This window comes from Cardiocondyla obscurior, linkage group LG24 (genome assembly GCF_019399895.1).
Source record: "Cardiocondyla obscurior isolate alpha-2009 linkage group LG24, Cobs3.1, whole genome shotgun sequence".
Classification (NCBI taxonomy): domain Eukaryota; kingdom Metazoa; phylum Arthropoda; class Insecta; order Hymenoptera; family Formicidae; genus Cardiocondyla; species Cardiocondyla obscurior.
The window spans coordinates 2,119,700-2,139,226 of NC_091887.1; the positions used below are offsets into that span (position 1 = coordinate 2,119,700).

The 19,527-nt window shown below is 48.0% G+C and overlaps 1 protein-coding gene across 2 annotated transcripts in view; it reads left to right on the top strand.

Moving 5' to 3' along the window:
- The window catches only part of Ftz-f1 (ftz transcription factor 1), a 77,321-nt gene that overhangs the window by 44,669 nt on the left and 13,125 nt on the right, over positions 1-19,527 (top strand). The window contains exon 2 of one of the 2 annotated variants that reach the window (XM_070671688.1): positions 5,754-6,335. In XM_070671688.1, coding sequence (XP_070527789.1) covers positions 5,754-6,335 — 582 coding nt within the window. Of the gene's footprint in view, positions 1-3,531; positions 6,336-19,527 lie in introns of those variants that run through there. The other variant, XM_070671687.1, reaches the window with a different exon arrangement.

Here is a 19,527-nt window from a genome sequence, read left to right on the forward strand (position 1 = left end):
CTTAGCTCGCGGACGCGCCCGCGTGTACGGCGACTACCAAACGGCCGCGTTGCGCCGTCGATTTTACACTTTGAAAGTTTCTGGGTCGCGGCGTGCGGATGGGCTTTCACTTTCCTCCGTTCCTTCTTCCGTTCTTTCGTGCGCGTTCCGTGCTGGCCGCCGAGGCCCTTTTCGCTTTCGTTTGACCCTTTTTTCTTTTTTTTTTTCCTTTTTTTTTTTTTTTCTTCCCCGCTCGCGACAATTTTTATTCCACCTGCGTCGTCGACCAATTTAACGCCATCGGGCAATTTTTTCCGCGGGCATTTCTACTCGGTAAAAATAATGCGTGAGCGTGCGTGCGTGCGTGCGGGCGTTCGGACGCGACGGCGCTCGCGCGGGTACGCACTTCCGATCCCCGCGGGTTCGAACAAAAGGCACAGGCCGCTCTGTTTAAAGGCATGCCGGCACAATGAGAAACGGAAGTTCGATCGATCGTGCGTATTTTTTTTTTTTTTTTTTCCAGTGAGGATTCGAGTCACGGTTCCCCGTTCGCTTCGTTCGGAAGTTACGGAATTTACGCAATCTATTACGTCCCGCGTATCCGTGACGAACCGATCTCGTAATGCATCTTCGAATACAATAAATATTAAATCTATGTTATGAAACCAGCGAGGCGCAAGAGGCACTTCGTACATAAAGTGATTTTCAAGCGGAAACGTAACGATGGCTCTTTAATGCGTTTTTAAACGCAATGGGATACTCTAAATGAGAGTATTGTTTTGTATTTCGCCGAGTATATAAGACGGCATTTTGAAAACTTCCTATTGAACGAGTGCGCTTACCGTGGTGAATAACGAAATAAGTAAATAACGAAAGGGGACGAGCGGAAGTGTTTTGTAACACAATTCCTCTATTTTATTTATTTTATTTTATTTTATTTTTTATTTAATTTAATTTAATTAAATTTTTTTTTTTTTTCCTTTTTTTTGGAATGAATTTTATTCTTTTCGATCAGGTTGTGCTTTATCCTTCGCTTACACATCCTTCGCTTATGCGAGCACCGACTCCGCTACGCAATCGCTTATCATGCTTTCTACACGCTTTCGTGCTGCTTTATTTTTTTTTTTTTTCGTACTGTGTACGGCTTGATAAACGCGGGCGAAGCCCGAATCGGCCGTTCTACGAGCGCCCGATAGTTATCATAAGAATGGCTCTATTATGGAATCAATGCCGAGACATGTTTGTCCCCGGGGTTATTTTTCTCGAAAAGCTCCCCGGTAAATAAATCAGGTTATTACGCATTCTCGGATGCTGCCGAAGCGACGACGCTACGATCTCCCCCTGTAAAATTCAAATATTTTTTTTTTCTTTCTTCTAATTAATAATCGAAACCCCGAGCCACCCCTTGCGTGAAATTCTAGGATTAATCTACGGTGCGCTACGGCGACGTACGCTCAATCTCGAAACCTGGTGCACCCGATGCGATGACAACGACGATGACAACACACTTGCGATACCCCGCGAGGCGTGCATTCGTGTACGCGAGCGCGCGCGTTCCTCTTACGCGAGTATGCGCGATTACGCCGGTGTGTGTACGTACGTATGCGTGTGTACGCGTTGTTACAGCAGATACGCTCGCTCGGTCACTCGTACGGGAAAGAGTGCGAGAGTTAGCGAGTGAATAAATGAGCTGGGCGGGCGGGAGGAACGAGGAGGGGGCGTGCGAGGAAGAGAGAAAGTGAGAGTGAGCGCGGCGCGGCGGGTTTGCGAGAAGGGAGGAGAGGGACTTGGTCAGAAAGAGAGAAAAAGGCAGGGCGAGCGCGGGGCTTTTCGCGCTGGCGGTAGAGTACGCCTGTACGATGTAGGAAGGCGCGGAGGATGTCGAGGGGATGCGAAAGGGGGGTAAAGCGAAAGAAAGACGCACGCACGTCGGTGATGTTGGACGAAACGCGGAGGGGGACGAAGGGGGGCGGGAAGAGGGAGACAGGGTCCGACGGGAAGGAAGGAGAGAGAAAGAGAAACCGACGATGACGATGACGGCGGCGGCGGCGGCGGTGAGGGACGAAAGGAGGATGCGGGAGCGGGACGGGGTGGACGGGGGAGGGTAACGGAGACGGAGCGCGGTGTACGTAACGAGAGGGAGCGAGTCGCGGCTGCGTCATGTTCTCAACGAACTGGGTCAGTAGGTCTCCCCACCGCGCGCCGCGTCGCACATCCACCGCGATCGTATACTTCGCCGCGTACGTACACGTACACGCCGTACACAGAGGCGCGAGGCTGCTGGTGCTTGTCTCTCGGGGAGTGCCAACGGCGTTGCTGTTGACCCAGCGGCGGCCTGGTACGTGTCCCGTGCCCGCGAACGCGCTTATCCGCGGTCGCGCTCCTACCTGACGATATTATCCGCGCCGGGTCGCCCGCCGTCCCCGTGCACTTTGAAAGCAAGAGTCGCTTCTCTCCGCGAAGAGGAGTGCTTCGCGCGCGTTCCCTCTCGCGGCGTGGCGTATTCCGTCTCTCTTCCGCTGCGCGCGGAGAGGCTGAAAAAAGATTTCGGTCCTACCCGACACCGTTCGCGGAATGCGTCTTACATCATTCGCAGGACCGGTCGTTCTCTCGGTTCCCGCCAACGAGGTAGGAGTGTCTCTCTCTTTCTCTCTCTAGACAGAGAACTTCTTCTTTTTCGTCCTTTTTTCTTTTTCTTTATTTCTACATAGTCGTATACTAAGCATCTCCAAAATTCGACTCCCCGATGCGAAGAGATCGTCCGCGGCTCTATGCGCGTAACGAGGCTTTAAACGAGAGAACAACGGAGATCGTCGAGCGACGGGGCAGGCGCGCGCGACGCGGACAATATTTCTCCGGCCGACATAGACCTGGTTCCGTAAGTAGGTCATCCCCCGCCACAGGTCGTGCAACCTCCTTCTCGCCGTGTCCCTCCGTGCCTCTCCACCGGTACCTTCGACCGCGGCAATACCGTGCCCCTCCCCCTACCTTCCTCTCCGCCGCGACCGCGTGTTACTCGGCCCCTCTCTCTCTCTTCCTCCGTCTCCCTTTCGCGGTCTCTCGCTCTCTCTCTCCGCTGTTCGTACGGACCTCCATACCGCCGTCGGATACCTGGCCGCGCGCGCGGTGGCATGCGCTGCTGAATCACTTTCACTTATGCCGTGCGCTGTGTTGGTTATACTCCGCGCGCGCGTCTCGCTCGCTCCGCGCCTCGTCGCCGACTTGGTCTCTCGTTTCCTCCTTCTCGTCGCGCCGCACGGCGTCTCCGCTGCCCGTCGGTAAAGGGACACGCGCGCCTTCTCTCTATACCCACCGAAACGCCGAAGGAGCCTGACAGCATTAGTGCGCGCCTCGGCACCGTTCTTCGTGGCACAGTTTCTCGTGGCAGCGATTACTTTTTACCCGAGCGACCGCGGCTCTCCGCCGTGGGCGAACGGACCGACGGGCGTCGCTCCAGTTTTTTTTTCGGTAGTGCCGCGCGCCGCCCCGCTCGAAGAAGGATAAGAAAAAGGAACCCGCGTCGGGGCCGCCGCGTACGTTATCGCCGCGAAAACGGGAGTGTTCAGCGGCGTGAGAAAACCGAGAGGGAAAACACGAGCGTGCGCGGCGCGAAGCCGCAGCGTCGCCGTCGTCGGACGCCCGTCGTGCCGGCGTGACGAACGTAGGTCGTCGCGGGCCGTGTTCTCGTCGTCGTTGACGACGCTGGTTACCTCCACGCTCGCAGCGGAGCGATACGTCACGTATGCCGTGTCTCGCAAAGGCGGCCTCCCCGGCGGTCACTACCTACCTACCTACTCCATGTGCCGACGGTAGGGCGGTGGAGGAGAGGGGGCGGGCCCTTCGGGAAAGCAACGAGCCGAGAGGACAACTAGTCGTACGCAGATAGGCGAGCTGTAAAGTCGCGCCGTTCCGGGCTCCCGCTTAACCAGAGCTACTCCTCGCCGATCCGGCGCTGCGCCGTTCATCTGATCAGCTCCGCTCGCTCGCTCGCCGGTTTTTCCTCAGCTTCGTCGGGATAACAGTGCGTGCACGTCCGCGCCTTTCCTCTTCGCGCCTACCTCCGCTCTTCGCGATATTAATACGACCCGATCGTCGTTCGCCCGCGATCAGTTCTCACTCGCGTTTGTTGACAGTCGCGCACCTCGTCCGTGTGCCGCTACCGGGGCTCTTCCTCGTGTTCGCCCGTTATCGCGTGTGCGCGCCTCCCCGTCCCCATCTGCTTCTTTCCGCGCGCAGCAAATATGCGGACGGACGTGTTCGTCGCGCGGCGCGAGTCGTCCCGTCATCCGCGTCGCGCCCGGCGATAAAGTTGGATTGCAGTGGACAAGGAGAGGAAAACGCGCCGTGAAGAGAAAAGAAAGAAAAAAAAAGAGAAAAAAGAGGGGGGGAACACTTTTGGTGCGCGTATAGCCGCTCCGCATCGGGCGGCGAATGTTGACGCGCGCGGCCACGCATTTCGGCGATCGCTACCATGCCTCGGACGTAGTCTTGCCGACTTATCTGTGTATCCGTAATTCTTGGTGGTGCGCGATGATTTTTCTCGCCGAACGTGTGTAACCCCGTGAAAGAGAAAGAGAGAGAGAGAGAGAGAAGCGTAGAGAGAAAGAGAGAGAGAGAGAGAGATAGCGAGAGAGAAAAAGAGCGTGACTGGTGATCGATATTCTCGTGTTCGAAGTACCGAAGTCGAGTGTGTGTTCCCTCGTTTCCTCCTCGCCAGCAATTGTGCCGGCACTGTCCTCGTTGACATCATCGAAACGTCATCGGCGTCGTCAGGCCGAACACGCGGGTGCGCCAGGTCCGCATTTTACAAGAGACATTCAACAGCCGGCGGCGCGCCGTTGGCTCTCTCAACCGGATAGGGAGCGATGTCCCGCGAGCGTCGCCCCAACGGGATAAACGGACGCATACGTGGCACGATATAGGGGTAATTGATCAGCGCGCCCACCCCCGCGGAAAAGAAATCAGCCCTCCTCCTCGATCGGAGGTGCATCCATCGGAAAGGCCGTAACCGTATCGTTCGCGTCGGCCGCATCCGAGTCAGACGGGGTTGGCGGTGGGTGGTAAAAGGGGGTCAACCGGGAGCACGAACAGCCCCCCCCTGTTTCATATATGTGCCGATACGCGAGCACGTCCGTCCGTCGTGCGGTGCCATTCGCGCATGGGTGATATGTTATTGGAGATGGAGCAACATTCGGGCCTGATATCCCTGAGCATGTCGCCGTTCCACCTGAGTCCGCAGGGCAGCCCGCAAGCCGCCGGGCAGCAGCCCCCGCAGCAACAGCCGCAGCCGCATTACGGCGCGTCGGCTTATAGCAGTTGCGCCCAAAGCTCGCCATCGCCCATGTGCCATCAGCCGCAATCTCAGTCGCAGCAGCAACAGCAGCAGCAGCAGCAGCAACAAATGTCCGCTCACAATCAGGCGGCGCAGTCGCAAGGGATGTCCAGTTTCGAGGCCGCCTTTTTCGACACCGGCCCCCTCGAGGACCACCGGTGCCCGGTGTGCGGTCACAAGAACATGTCCGGTTATCAGTGCGGGATACAGGGCCTGCTCACGTGCGAGAACTGCAAGAACTTTTTTAAGCGCAACGGCTCGCCGTGTAGCAACAAAAAGGTCTACACGTGCCTATTCTCCCAGTCGGGGGGTGGTGGCAATGGCGGTGGCGGCAACGGCGGTAACGCGGGCAGCGGTAACGGCGGTAACGCGGGCGGCGCGTCCTCGGTGCTCGAAATCTGCGCCAACAAGAAAGTGTACACGTGTCTGTTCCCGCCTACAGGAGCCGGAAGCGGTAACGGAGCCTGCGGCGGCACGTCCACCAGTCTCGAAAACAACGGCGGCGGCGGCGGAGGCGGTGGAGGAGGCGGCGGCGGCGGCGGCGGTTACGCCGGCAGTGGTAACGGCGGTGGCGGAGGCAACGGCAACGGCACCGGCCCCGGTGCCGGTGGTAGCGGTCCAGGCTCGGCCAACGTCCCGGTGAGCTGCGGACCGGCTGCCACCGCCGCGGGAAGCGGCAGCATAGTCGCCGGCGGTATCCCAACCAGCGGCGGTACCCTGTGTCATCCCGGTCTCGGCCAAGTTGGCATCGTAACCGGCTCGATACCGTGCCCGTCCGACTTCCCGGACACCAAGGACATCGTCATCGAGGAGCTCTGCCCCGTGTGCGGTGACAAGGTGTCCGGTTATCACTACGGTTTACTCACGTGCGAGTCCTGCAAGGGATTCTTCAAGCGCACCGTCCAGAACAAGAAGGTCTACACATGCGTCGCGGAGAGGTCCTGCCACATCGACAAGACCCAGCGAAAACGGTGTCCCTACTGCCGCTTTCAGAAGTGCCTCGAGGTCGGCATGAAGCTCGAAGGTGAGTACCTTTCATTGTCACTTATCAAACGATCATTAAGCGCCGCCGCTTCGACCGAGGGTCGCGAATAAACGCGGTTTCGTTTTCGTTCTCGCAGCTACGAACGGTTCTCTCCCCGGGTTCGCGAATACACACCGCCGGGAAATATATATTTCGCTCGCACGCCGTGCGATCCGTTCCTCGAAATAGAAAGGATGATTGACGTAACGGCCGAGTGATAATTTCGAGTAACCGAACTACGTATATTTCATAGGACTTTAAATGTGTGACGTAATTATGCCATAAACATTATAATGGCAGGGAAAAGAACAACAGCGATGGGTACTACAGGCGATAAAGATCGTTTACACTTTAAAAACATACGCAAGAAATATTTTTAGCATTTATAGCGCTTTGCATTTCTAATGTTCTGACGATAAGCCCCCCCGTTCGATGCCACCCACGCACATAATTTGCAAAACGTTCGCTGTAATCTTTGAACTCGTGCGTCAAATATTATACTCGATAATTTAAATCAAAACACGTAATCGAATTCGCGAATGTAACACATAGGATCTTTAACCTAGCGCATATTACTGGAAAGCGATCTCCAGAAAAAAAAAGAAAAACTTTCAAACGTGAAAAAAAAAATAATAGGAAAGAAAGGAATTATTTTTTTGGGTTGCAAATTTTTTTAATTAAAAAAAATTGATTTTAATAGTAAAAAAAAAAATAATCAATGAAAAAATATTCAATTATTCTGACCGATAAATTAATAGTGCAATTGAATTGTAATATAATAATATATTCCGAATTTATCGACTTGTGTAGAAAAAAAAAATTAAAAAAAAAAAACTATCGAAAACTGAATCGATTTATTGAATGATAAACGGAAGATGATACATACAAATTTCTGAGTCGTTATGCAGATAACATCTCGCGAATAGATTCGATCCACAGACGTCTGTGATAAAAAAAAAAGAGATAAAAAAAAAATGTTTTATGTGCATGCGTGCGCTCGAAGGAATTTAAAATCGACACACGCGAAATAAGCGTGAATGACGCTGAGAATACCTCAGTTTTCTAATTCACATTTACGTAACATATAATAAGAAAAGCGCGATTAGCATTCCGATCGGCATGAATTGTGCGCTCCGAAGGTTATCATTCGAATCGTAAGATTCGATAGCGGACGTAACGTTAATATACCGCAACGTATTACTGATAACAAGCTAATAATAGACGCGATAATGCAAATAAACGTAACGTCATTGAACCACTGCAAAAAGATTCCAGTTAAATCAGAATTACCGCGAGGGAACGAGCGTAAGTTCGCGGGTGCCAATTCCATTTCGACGACGGGTGGGTTTATTTTTTCTCTTTCATTATTTAAGAAAGAAAAAAAAAAGAAAAGAAAAAGAAAAGAAATAAAATTGATATTCAACGTCCAATTCCGCGACGAGGAGCGTGCGATCGCGGAGCCGACGGTATATCGATCGTATTCGCGCGCGTCGTAATAATTTCTCATTTTACTTTCACCGGGCGCGAGCCCACGGGTTTTCCTGCCAATAGCGGGCCCGGTGTCACCCCGGGTATTATTATCGTGCTTTACGTTATCTCATTGAATATCTCCGCGCGCCGCTTAGCGCGCGCGTCAAAGCCCCGTTTACGTTCGCGGTCGCCGTGGTGATAGCCAACGGCCCGTCGTCGTCGCCGCAGGCTCGAGTCAATTTTCCCGCGGCAAACGCCGATGCCTCGTGCGTTTTCCGCGTTACGGTTACTCCGCGAACTTAACCTTATTACGACGTCGTAGAAGAGCGCACGCGGTGCTCTCTTTCTCGCCGCTTTTGATGCTCGGGCATGTTGCGCGGCCGGGCCGATTGTATGTATGTACGCCGAAGGGCAGATATGGCGACGGCAGCTAGCGAACGTTACTTTAACGTCGTGTCCGTCGAGTTTCACGTGTAGCACCGCGTGTATGTACCGCGCCGGCCGGATTGCCGATGACCGATTTCTCCCCGTTATCTCGTCCCTTGTCTGTCTCTGTCGCCTGATTTCGTACGGCTAGCCGCTTGTCGCCGCAGAAAATGCCATATCTGCCCTTCGGCGTACACACTTCCTCTTATAGCCGCGGAAATCGATCGCCTTCCCCCGCGACATTCGAAGTCAAAGGCGGAGGAAGCGGCCGTTACTACCGCGCCAGACAAACGAAGTTACGTCACGGCATCGGCACTAGTAACACAATTACCCGGCATTACCTACGTTCCGACCCCGTTCGAACTCCCGCGTCAACAATATCTTAATTAGCGGGGGTGGCTTTTGTCAGCCACCGACGTTACACGGTGAATATACAAATTAATACTCGATCAATTTTGTCACCGCGCGAGGGAACCGCGCGCTGGCTCCGCCTCGTACGCGGACTTTAATTAATAAGCTATTCAACCGAGCCGGCCGAACGTTGCTTCTCTTCGCCTCCGATTACATTTTAATTTGTAATAAATTTCTTTTTCTCTTTTTATTATTTTTTTTTTCCTTTAATGCAAAACGACCGCACGCGTGCATGTTATATGTATATCGTACGCGCGAGCTGCATAAGTACGCGCACGGCGGTGTAATAAAATTAAATTGAATCGCGTTATAAACAGGCTGGCTCGATCGATGCTCCAATTTCGGTGCTTTCCGCCGCTCGCGGTTGCGTCGCGTTCGTCAAAGACACGGGGCGGCGAGGTGACGGCAGGGGCTGAAGGGGCGTGGGGGGGGAGGAGGAGGAGGAGAAAGGGGGAGAAGAGAGATCAGAAATGCCGACGAGAAACAGAGTTTGGTCGTAGTGTCTAATGCAATCCGTAGTAACTGGGTCTAGGCCCTCAAGGCCCGACGATTAAGCGAATCTCGAAACCAGCGTCTGTTGCAATTGCCGTCTTTGCACACCGTTTTCCACGGCGCGCGTTCCTGCGCCAGCAAACGAGGGAGATTGCTTAACGCGGAAAGTTTCTAGAGTGCTTGCGAGTGTTTACGAAAGGTAGGGGAGAAGAGAGGAGGTTTCTTTTACTTTGCCGTCCAGCCGCGCGTCTCTTCGCCGAGTTTACAAAGCGCCGGAGGGAGAGAGAGAGAGAGAGAGAGAAAAAAAAAAGAAAAAACCGGGAAAGAAAAAGAAATTTTTACGTCGACGAGAATCGCGCGGGAAATGCGTCTTCGACACGCGCGCTCGGTAAAACGAGACCAACAACACGGGGCCGCGCCTGTCTGCGGAAACAGAGAGTAATTAATCTAAATTGCGAACGAAGGGGGAGAGAGAGAGAGAAAGCGGGGTATCGATACGATCGATAATTTCGTACCCCTGGGTGTATCATTAAGTGATAATGCTCGCCGTGATCGTGGCCGTTTTCGCCGTTGTCAAACGGCATGAAGCAAAACGGGGTCCGTTGTCTGGCTATCTCCTCTTGTTGCCACGCGCGTTTTCGACTCGTTTTCACTTTCTCGCCGTTGTTCGCCACGGGCGTGAAACTTGAATTATTTTTGACACTCGTCGCGGAGTAAGCGGCCGTTGTTTAATGCCGCTCGATTAATCGCCGACGACTTTGAACCCTGCCTTTTCGAAATATATAATTTACGACGTGATCCGCGGCCGGACTCGTTTTTTTTTTTCCCGAATTTTTGCGACCGGCGTTCTTTCGCGCGAGGTAAAGAGAAACGCGACGAGGCGCGAAAAAGAACCGATGGAGGCACACGTTACGGTATAATCGCGCGATAACACCTGTCAAAGATCCGCGGCAGGCTCGCCGTTTTCCACGACGTGTGAATGAGCTCGGTGTAACGAGCAGTTCCGCGCCTACGGCCTTTGTAAACGATTTGAAAAAAGAAAAAAAGAAAGAAAAAGAAAAAAAACAATTCTTGCCCGCAATGAACCTGTTGGACGGGATACTCGTGGGATTTCCGGAACGCGGAATTAAAGAAAAATACCGGTATGTTATTAATAATATAATGTATGTTAATTTATGTTTGTGGAAATTAATCACTTAATAAAACGCACACAAGCATTCTTAACACTGTTTCAAATAATTTCACTTCGGCAAAAATAAATCGTCTAGCATTTGAGAGGGCGTCGAAGATTTCACCTACGAATTATTTCAGGGCGCTAATCTTAATTTAATAAATTATTAATTTATTAATCGCGGCGGTTAAGCTCGCTTATCGAAGACAGGCGATAAAGAAACGCGTTATCTTTTATTACCGTTTCTCGTGCAGCGTCATAAATCGAAGTTGATGCAAGTTTAATAACAATCGATAGTAATCTTTGTTCGGTTAGGGAAAAATGTCTCTCGAGCCGGTAGCCAACCTCTGGCAGGGTCACGTTTTGCTATATTCTCAGCTTTCACGCGTATGTCGAAAATTCGTAAATGCGAACGAAATTCCTCGCTCTCGATATTATTCAACGCGTCGCTGAAACGCACGGGGCACGGTTTTTGCGCAATTTACAACAAGCACGGCCGTACGTATACGCAATAAAGTGCCAGGCCGCTTCGGGTTTCAGTTTCAGCAGGTGCGAACAATTTGCTCACCGCTTAAGTAAATGAGCTTATCTATTTTTATACCGGCGACAATACCGCTTTACTTTTTGTCAGATAATTCTCACATAAATAATCCTCCGATCTTGAGTCATGGGGATTTGATATTTAAATTTTTCCCCGAGTCGCGGCAATGAACAGTTGAGGAAAAAAATTTATTATAATATTTATACATTTATTAAATTCATATTGCCTGTATTTTTCTTCTTTTTCTCTTTTTTTTTTTTTCATTTTTTTTTCTGTACGTTTTGATAAAATCCGTATTCGAATATATTGAGTCGAGAACATATTGCGGCATGGCACGTGTACGTGTGTGTACGAGACTAATATTGCGATAAGACTTAGCTTTTAACGTGCGACAAGACGGGCGCGTAGGTTCCCCTTATCAAAATTACGTTCAAATAGCGCGAGGACGTAAAGAAAAAAAGTATTACTTTCGACGGAGCAAGTGCGGCCTGTACGAAGCACGCGCTGTTTCGCGCGTTGCTGAATAACATATTACTCAATAAAATATGAAACCCGAGAAGCATTACAATTAAAAAATAAAAATAAATTAATGAATAACGTTCTGCAAGTTTATCGCGTATTTTATCGAAATTGTTTAAAATTAGAATATACATAATGCAAGCTAAGATAATAGTAATAAATTTAAAATAAAGAGATTCAGTTTCACGTGTCATATTTATTCCGACAATTACTCATTAAAAAAATAATAAAATAAATAAATAAATAAAAAAAAATTAATTTTTCTTTCTTTCTTTTTTTTTCCGTCGAAAAATTCGCCGAACGTTTACGCCTTATTTATGTGATATGTTAGCGTTACAATTTATCGTCACTAGCTTCATTATTACCGGAGTAATTTCAGTGTAGACTCGTATTCAAAACGATAATAACTATATACTATACATACGTATAAATATACGTCGATACGCTCGATGCCGGAAGAGAGAAACGTACGTAACGTAGTCAAGTGCGCACGTCGAGAAACCGCTGTTTTTATCGCGAAGGGAGTCTTAAAAGAGGGATAGCATTTCACGACCATCGTCCGCCGTCGCGGGACCGCCTTTCCGTACTCGTATGACGCGCGCAACGCGTTCGACCGCGGCTCGTTAATCCTCGGACAGCATAATAAATATATACGCACGCATATACGCGAACAATAAATTCGCCCCGAAGATCGGGGAAGAGGAAAAAAAAAAAAAAAAAAAAAGAAAAACTATAATTTCCCCTCGCAACCCGTAGAGGAAAGGATCAAGTTTTCTTCCGTCCCCCTGAGTTCGCCGAGTTCATCTCGGACGGTGCTGTTGTTACAAAGAGTTATTGCGTTATCAACGCGCCGCCGGAACGCGAGCACGAATCTCTTTGTTTACGATTGGCTGTCGCGTGCAGAGAGAAACCCCCGTCCGTGGTCGGCGAACGCGAGAGTGCACGTGCGTGTCGGGACGCGTCGCCGGGAACATGTTGCGATTTCGCTCGGTGGCAACAATTTTATTCCCCGGTTCGTACTAACGCGTCTATATATAGAAGACGAGGAGGTCGAAACTTCCTTAGGCTCGGCGCGCATCCATGGGAACTTTTTAACCTTGTGCCGACTCTCGATATGGAAAAAAAAAAAAAGGAGAGAGAGAAAGAAAAAAAAAGGAAAGAAAAACATTTAAATGTAGAATCGGAAAATTTTTAGACGAAATTCAATTTCGAAGAACAGTTTGTTTCTTCTCTTAAACTTGAAAGAAAATATTCCAACCTGTTCCGAGTACGTTCTTCGTTCCGTACGTTTTATTATTCCGCTCCGACTTCTCTGTTTAATCACGTTGTGTTCGCGAAAAGGAAAAATAAAAAAAAAATAAAAAAAAAACGTCGTACGTGATGCGCACGGTTATACGAGTTTGAAAATCGAAATTGAAAGTGTTGCGTTTGGGAAGAGTGCTATCGGCGCGTTGCTTTTAGTTTCAGGGGAAACGTAGGAAGCTTATTTAGAACAAAAAGCTTTATCGCGTCCGTCCTTCCTAATTTATTATAATTTTCAATATTATAATACGTTTGTAATTCTTATAGAGATCATTTCTATTTTCGGGTTTAAACTGTAAGCCTAACAAAAGCATACAAATTTAATTTATTTGCTTCATAAATTTTAACGAGTTTGACAAAGATTTTATAAGTATTTTTCTTTGAAATTCTATGAAGCATAGTACTATTCTTTGTGACATGCCGGCTTGGCGTTTGTTGCCGGAAATAGATGTGATAGATGACAATAGATACCGATTCTAGGTTTTTTTTTTTATGTTTTTTTTTTATGCATCACCGTGCTGCACTATGCGAAGCCATTCTTTGCTGATCAGTTTTAGCTTCGTAGAAAAGAAGAAGACTTATTCAGGCTTAGGCTGTGACAGTTAAGCAAAAATGAATTGAATTTATTGCTTTTATTAAAGTTTTAGGTCGTAATCGCTCATTTTACAAATCGCATTGCGTAATTAGTGTAGAAATTTGAGATAGCGCTCGCTCTTTCTTACGTCTTCACTGTTACACTCGGGTGAAAGCCTTTTCGGCCAAGTCCGGCGGTTTCTATTAAAACCACCAAAATATATTTTCTCTTGCAAGAGAAATTAGAAATTATAGACGCGCTTTCTTAAAAGAAAAAAAATATTAAAATAAAAATTAGACGGTCGGGAAGATTTTAGAAAATATTCGCCAGGTAATTTCTTTGTACAGATTCGCCGTAATTAATTTTGAAACGGTACGCTATCGGGACGACTTTATCTTTTTTACTTGTATCTCGGGATTTAATATATAAATTATTTTTAAACCCCCGCAATATTTAAGTAGAAAGAATGTTTTCGGGATGTTTGAAGAAGACAATAGACAACTCCCAAGTGCTAATTTCTGAAACTTGCACTAGGTTACTGTATCTCATTATTCCATTCTATTTAAAAGTTCAATACATAAGTTACAAATGTCAAGATTGACACTCTACACGACATAAAATATAGCAGAATTTCCGGATTTTGTAAATCTCTGAGCGACCATTATTAGAATGCATTGCTGTTGAAGCACCCTGTTACGCGGAACAAGGACATCCTTTATTAGGGCTATCCTTTTTCCTATTATTTCGTAAAAGCAAAAAATTTGTTTCACTTTGTCGCACTTGGCGGCATTCTACAAACGTCTTGGGTGGCACAAAAGCGTTATTTGTTTAGGCGAAGTTCTATACTGCAATTGGTTTCCCTTCGTGTGGCGACAAAACTTTTTAAAACGCAATCTATAATCATCATAATAAAACGTCTCGTGCATTTATATATTTATAAAATTGCGGGATTTGTAACGCGAAATTACGCGCGCTGTTAATTTTCCCTGTCGCCCCCCTTTTTTTTTTCGCCGCGGAAATATTGTGTCTCACGAGCATGAGGCACTTTGAAAGAGCGGGCCCGGGCTTAATGAATGTTAATGAGTACGGAGGGTTGAAGGAACGAGCTCGCGGCTCGCCTCGACCTCGTCATACGCGGACATTCGCGGCCGAACGCGTGGAAGAAGCGCTCTCGCCGGCCGCCCGCCGCTAATTTCGCATATCAAGTGGAATCTGCCGCATAGGTGCACCGGCCTTTTTATTTATAACCATACGGATCTCGCACCTCGGAACGGATCGGGTCGCCCTGCTCTCCGCGGCGGCGCATCGAAACCAGTTTGGCGAATACAAAAACGGTTCTTTTTCATCATCGAATCGCGGGTATCTTCTACATTTCTGCGCTTCAAGGCCGTGCGACCATTCACGTTCAAGGTCGACTTCGACAACGATGCAGTTGCACGACGGCGAGAGTATGCCGCAATATCGGTTACTTTTTCTAATTTGCCGGGCGCGAAGCTTGGGCCTCCCCGGCGAGAAGATTTCCAAGCTCCGGTCCGTTGAAATATACAGCCGCACTCGCGCTTTTCAGCCGGACGATTACAGAGCGCCCTTCAACCCCCGTGCACTTGTTATTCCGTTTTATTCTCGTTCGCGATACTCGCGTACTCCACCGTCGTAATCTAAATTCTGCGAGGAGAAAACTGCCAAGGCTGTTTTTTATTTTTTTATTTTTCTTATCTCTCTTTCTCTGAAGAAAATTTTCGAGTATATTTTGAAGATAAAAATGTTACTAAATTATAAATTACTCGTTTTATGAACGGGTCTCGTACTCCAAAGTCTCTTATCGTTCAATGAGATCGGAAGAAAATAAGATATACACGCGTCGCTGCCGAACGTTATTTATACACGCGCAATTATCTTGCCCTGCGCATTGAGGTAGGCATTTGAACGATTTCTCCGTCGAATATCAAACGCGTTACGTCAAAAGAGGAAACTTTATCTCTTCGTTCTCGATAGGCTTCTCGCCTATCTCTTATTAAATCTATCGCTGTCAGTTGTACGGGCGGTAAAACATCGGGTTGACGACAAGGGCTAATGTGCCGTTCACAAAACTTCATCGTATTATCTACTTCGCGTACACGTGGGCGTTAATTAAACGGGCGAGAATGGATTTCGACAATTTCATTTAGCGGATCCTCGGAGGAGTGTCCCAGCGTCGTCGCTCGTAAAAGAGACGCAAGAACGCAACTCGATTCGGCGATTCGGGTCGCGGTTCAACGGCGACAATCATAGCTCGGCGGAGTCATAGAGGAGTAATGGAAGGTGGCGCAATTCTTTCGCGCGTGACTAGGACAGCAGGGAAAAAAAAAAACTGGGACAACAGCGGAGCGCCGTCCGTCTTTTTAATCGCTTTAATCGCAAATATCGGATTGCCGTTTAAAAGTGAGACGGATTTCGTAAACATGTATCGTGGACAGGCGGAACGGAAGTAGAGCTCCGAAAGGAGGTTTGTAGCACACACGGGAGCTTTACGAAAGGGTTAAACTCGCAATTGGGAAATTAAACTTTGCAAAATTAAACACGTAAATCTCGCATAAAGTCTGATTGCAATTTTTTTTTTTTTTTTTCCTTATAGTGTGATTTTTTTTTTCTCTGCAAGATATTTTTTTTAATAATAATATTTAAATAATTAAAAAAATTTTGCTAGTTAGGAAAATTCTGTAGACTTCGTAACCAGGCTACATAAGCCGCCGGGGCATTTTTTTGTTTTTTTATCATTTATGGGAAACCGATAGGCGACGCGGGACAATCGGAAATCGCGCGCGGCATGCGCCTTCGTTTAGAAACTCACGAATTTCATAATTATTGTATTATGTCGCAAGACTATGCCTGGTGTACCTGTGTACCCGTTCGTCCATCCGTCCGTCTGTCCGGCCATTTGACTCCTACCTCCCGGCGCGGGCACGCTCGCGTCACGCTGGTGGGAGAGAAAGGTTAGGTTGAGGCGGGGAATTGTGTAATCTCCCCTCGTTGAGCGAAGTCTCATCGTCTTCTTTTCTCCGAAGCTTTTACTTCTTTCTCGCCGCCGGCGGCCCCGCGCTCATGCCGCGAATTCGCTTGGAACGCATCGGAGGGTCCCGCGGTACTTCCCCTTCCTTCTCGATCGCGCGGCGCGCCGTTACGTAAGCGTTATTTCGTCGCGATAATAGCCGGTCGCGTATTAGCGTGCCATTAATTGAAATGCCCGATGTCCGGCGGATAGACAGGTGCCGCGTATGCGTTTTTTTACGCGCTCGCGTCTTCCCTCCCCCGACGCGTTTACGAATTTCGGTTCTCGGTCGCGACGCGCGAGTCTACTTCGCGTCTCCTCCGCGCGCTTCTAGACGACGCAGACCGAACACGTGGCGTTAGGCTTCACGTGGATTAGTTCCTCGTGGTCGTAAAGCGCCGACGGCGAAGCCAGCCGGCGAAGAAACACGCGCGGTTGCGATCCAGTTGTAAAATATTCTTAGAGAAAATGATCCCGCACGCCTCGTGCAATTAATTAGCCGGCTCTCGCGAACGGGATTCCAGTGACCGATTTATTCTTTATTAATTGAAGCTTCATTAGAACGCGTCAAGGTAACGTTTACGATTCTTATTCCTACATATCGATTGCGGTGTCTTGAAGAAGTTTTTTTTTTTTTTTTTTTTAATTTCTCTGGTGATTTAATAATTGTCCCACGCGAAAGACCTTTTAAGATCCCGAGACGTCTGCGGACGCGTTCGCTCGCTCGCCGAATGCGAGCGCACGTCTCTTTGTCCGCCACGTACGGAGAGACTATTTCCGACGGATCTTTTCCAGAGTACAAGTTCCCCCCCTTCTTACTTTTTTTTTCCTTTCTTTTTATTCCGTTCTTTCGCAACACTCGCACACGGGACAACTTCGCTAATGTCGCGTCGCGAGTATGTCGCCGTGTCACGCGGTGGGATCCCGGAGCTCGGGGATTGGCCCGACCGTGGGCAGCGCGGGGTCACGTGGGCCCCTCTCGTTAATTTTTTTTTTTTTTTACGGAGAGAATTCTGACGTCACGGCTGGACCCGTGGACCAGATTCGCACCGGAGTCCGGAGTTTTTCCCTTTCCTTTTCGTTCCGCGCGCGGAGTCCGTACCCTCTTCATTCTTCGGGTTCGGCGCACCAAGACTGTTTATCAACGCGAACCTTAGGCGCAAACCGGATATAGATCGCATTCTTCGGGCGGCACCGCGCCGCACCGGCCGCCGCGAATCGAGAGCCGTTTGACGCACGAACGACCTACGAATACTTGAATGAACGACATAAATAGGCCCGCGATACTCTGTCACCGATGTTATCTGTTATGTGTACGTAAATAGAGCGAGAGACGAAGCCAATAGAGCGTATACCCGTAACAAGATATTGTTTTACTGTGCCATTATTGCGCTCCAGTTTAAAAATCTATCCCGCCGTCGCGACACCGCAGCACCGCCGTCGTTTGTTTTTAATTTTGTTAATCTTTTATTTCTTTTAATTTCTTTATTTTTAAGAGAATCAAAACGCGCGCAGTAACGAGCAGCTGATGTACTCTTAAATAATTTATGACGTAAATTTAATCGGTATTTAATGTTACCATTTCAAATTAATTATATTTCTTTTTTTTTTAACACTTATTCGCAACGTCTTATTTCCACCGTTCTGTTTGCATTTTATTGAGAGATTAAATTAATGCTGGGTTCTCTACTTTTTTTTTTTTTTTCTTTTTTCTATCGCATATCGATAAAATATTTTAATATTTTATTAGATGTAAATCGTATACATTCTAACGCGAGCGGAGGAGATTCGATTAGCCGGCCAGTTATTCTGCGAAAATGAAACTTTTCCGGTTGGCGCTCGCCGTTGTCAAGTTACGTAATAAATGGAACTGTGAGAATCGCGTGCGCGTTTCTTTAATGATCAAGGATCAATAGAAATGCGTTTTCTTTGAATTGCATATTTATTAACTTCGCGTGACTAACTGAAAAGTTTTTCCTTTCGTCATATTCGTTGTGTGCCACATCAAATTTAAATCCATTGTCGTATAACGCAACATTTCTTTACATTGTCAAGTTCATTCTTTATAAAATCTTTATTAGAAAAAAAAAGAAAAAGAAAGGGACAATGATAAATAATAATAATGCGTCGATAAGTTTAGCATAATGACGAGGATGTACGTGTTTCATCGCGTAACTTCCACTTAGTTTTACGTCTGAAAAATGTCGAGCGTCGAAATTAATTATAATAAATGCATATTCGCGATATTCACTTGTTAGCGTTATACCTAAGCAAACGCGCGTGTAAAACTTTGATAACTTTATAAACCGGTGCAAGTTATGGTAATTGAGATCAGAAGTCGGGATCTTTAAGGTGGATTGACCAAAGACGTAAAAAAATAAAGAAAAAAAAAATTAATGACGGTAATTTTGTCCGCCGTAATTAACGTAATTTATGTCCAAATAAATAAAACATTCTCGGAAGAATAGGTTTGAAATAATGAAAACTTAAATAGGCGATTATTTTGTTACTGCCTGCATTAAATATTTAAAACGCAAAATTCGTTCGAACCGTAGAACACAGGAAGTCAGCGAAAATGTTACTCGTTACGTATACTCAACGCGTTTTTTTTTTTTTTTTGACTAATATAAACTCTTCGATTCATCGGAATATTCTACCGACGTTAGGCCTACGATTTGGAGAAAGTATGCGAGTCCTACGGCCACCTTATAGAATAGGATCGATAGGCACGAATTTTTACGTCGGGCGGGTTTTCTCCTCGCCTCGCAGCTGTTGCGGAAACTTATCGAGCACGATAAATTTCGGCGCGCAAAAGCGAAAAAAAAAAAAAAAAAACGGGAAAGGGGGAGAAGAGAAAGAGAGACAGAGAGAGAAGACCGGTCGTGAAGATAATCGCGCGAAACTTCCGGATTCGCGATATATCCGGAGCGATGCGGCATTGGTCGCGATTCTCGCATTCGCCTTTCCGTGACCGGCAGTTCGACCGTAAATTCCATCAGTGTCACGGCTCAGCCGTGCATACTCGCCGAATGCGACCGATCGAATCTGCCCCGCACATCTATACGTTAGGGTTCGCCCACGCAAATCGTTACCACCCACTCGGTGGCCACCGAGAATCGCCCGTTGAATCCCCGGTGCATTGCGTTGTTGCTTTTTAACCCTTCGAAGCCCAACGGCGTAGCCTGAACGAACACGACTCGGAATCGTGCCCGCGAAAATTAACTTTGCACGCGAAGATTACTTTTCATAATACACTTA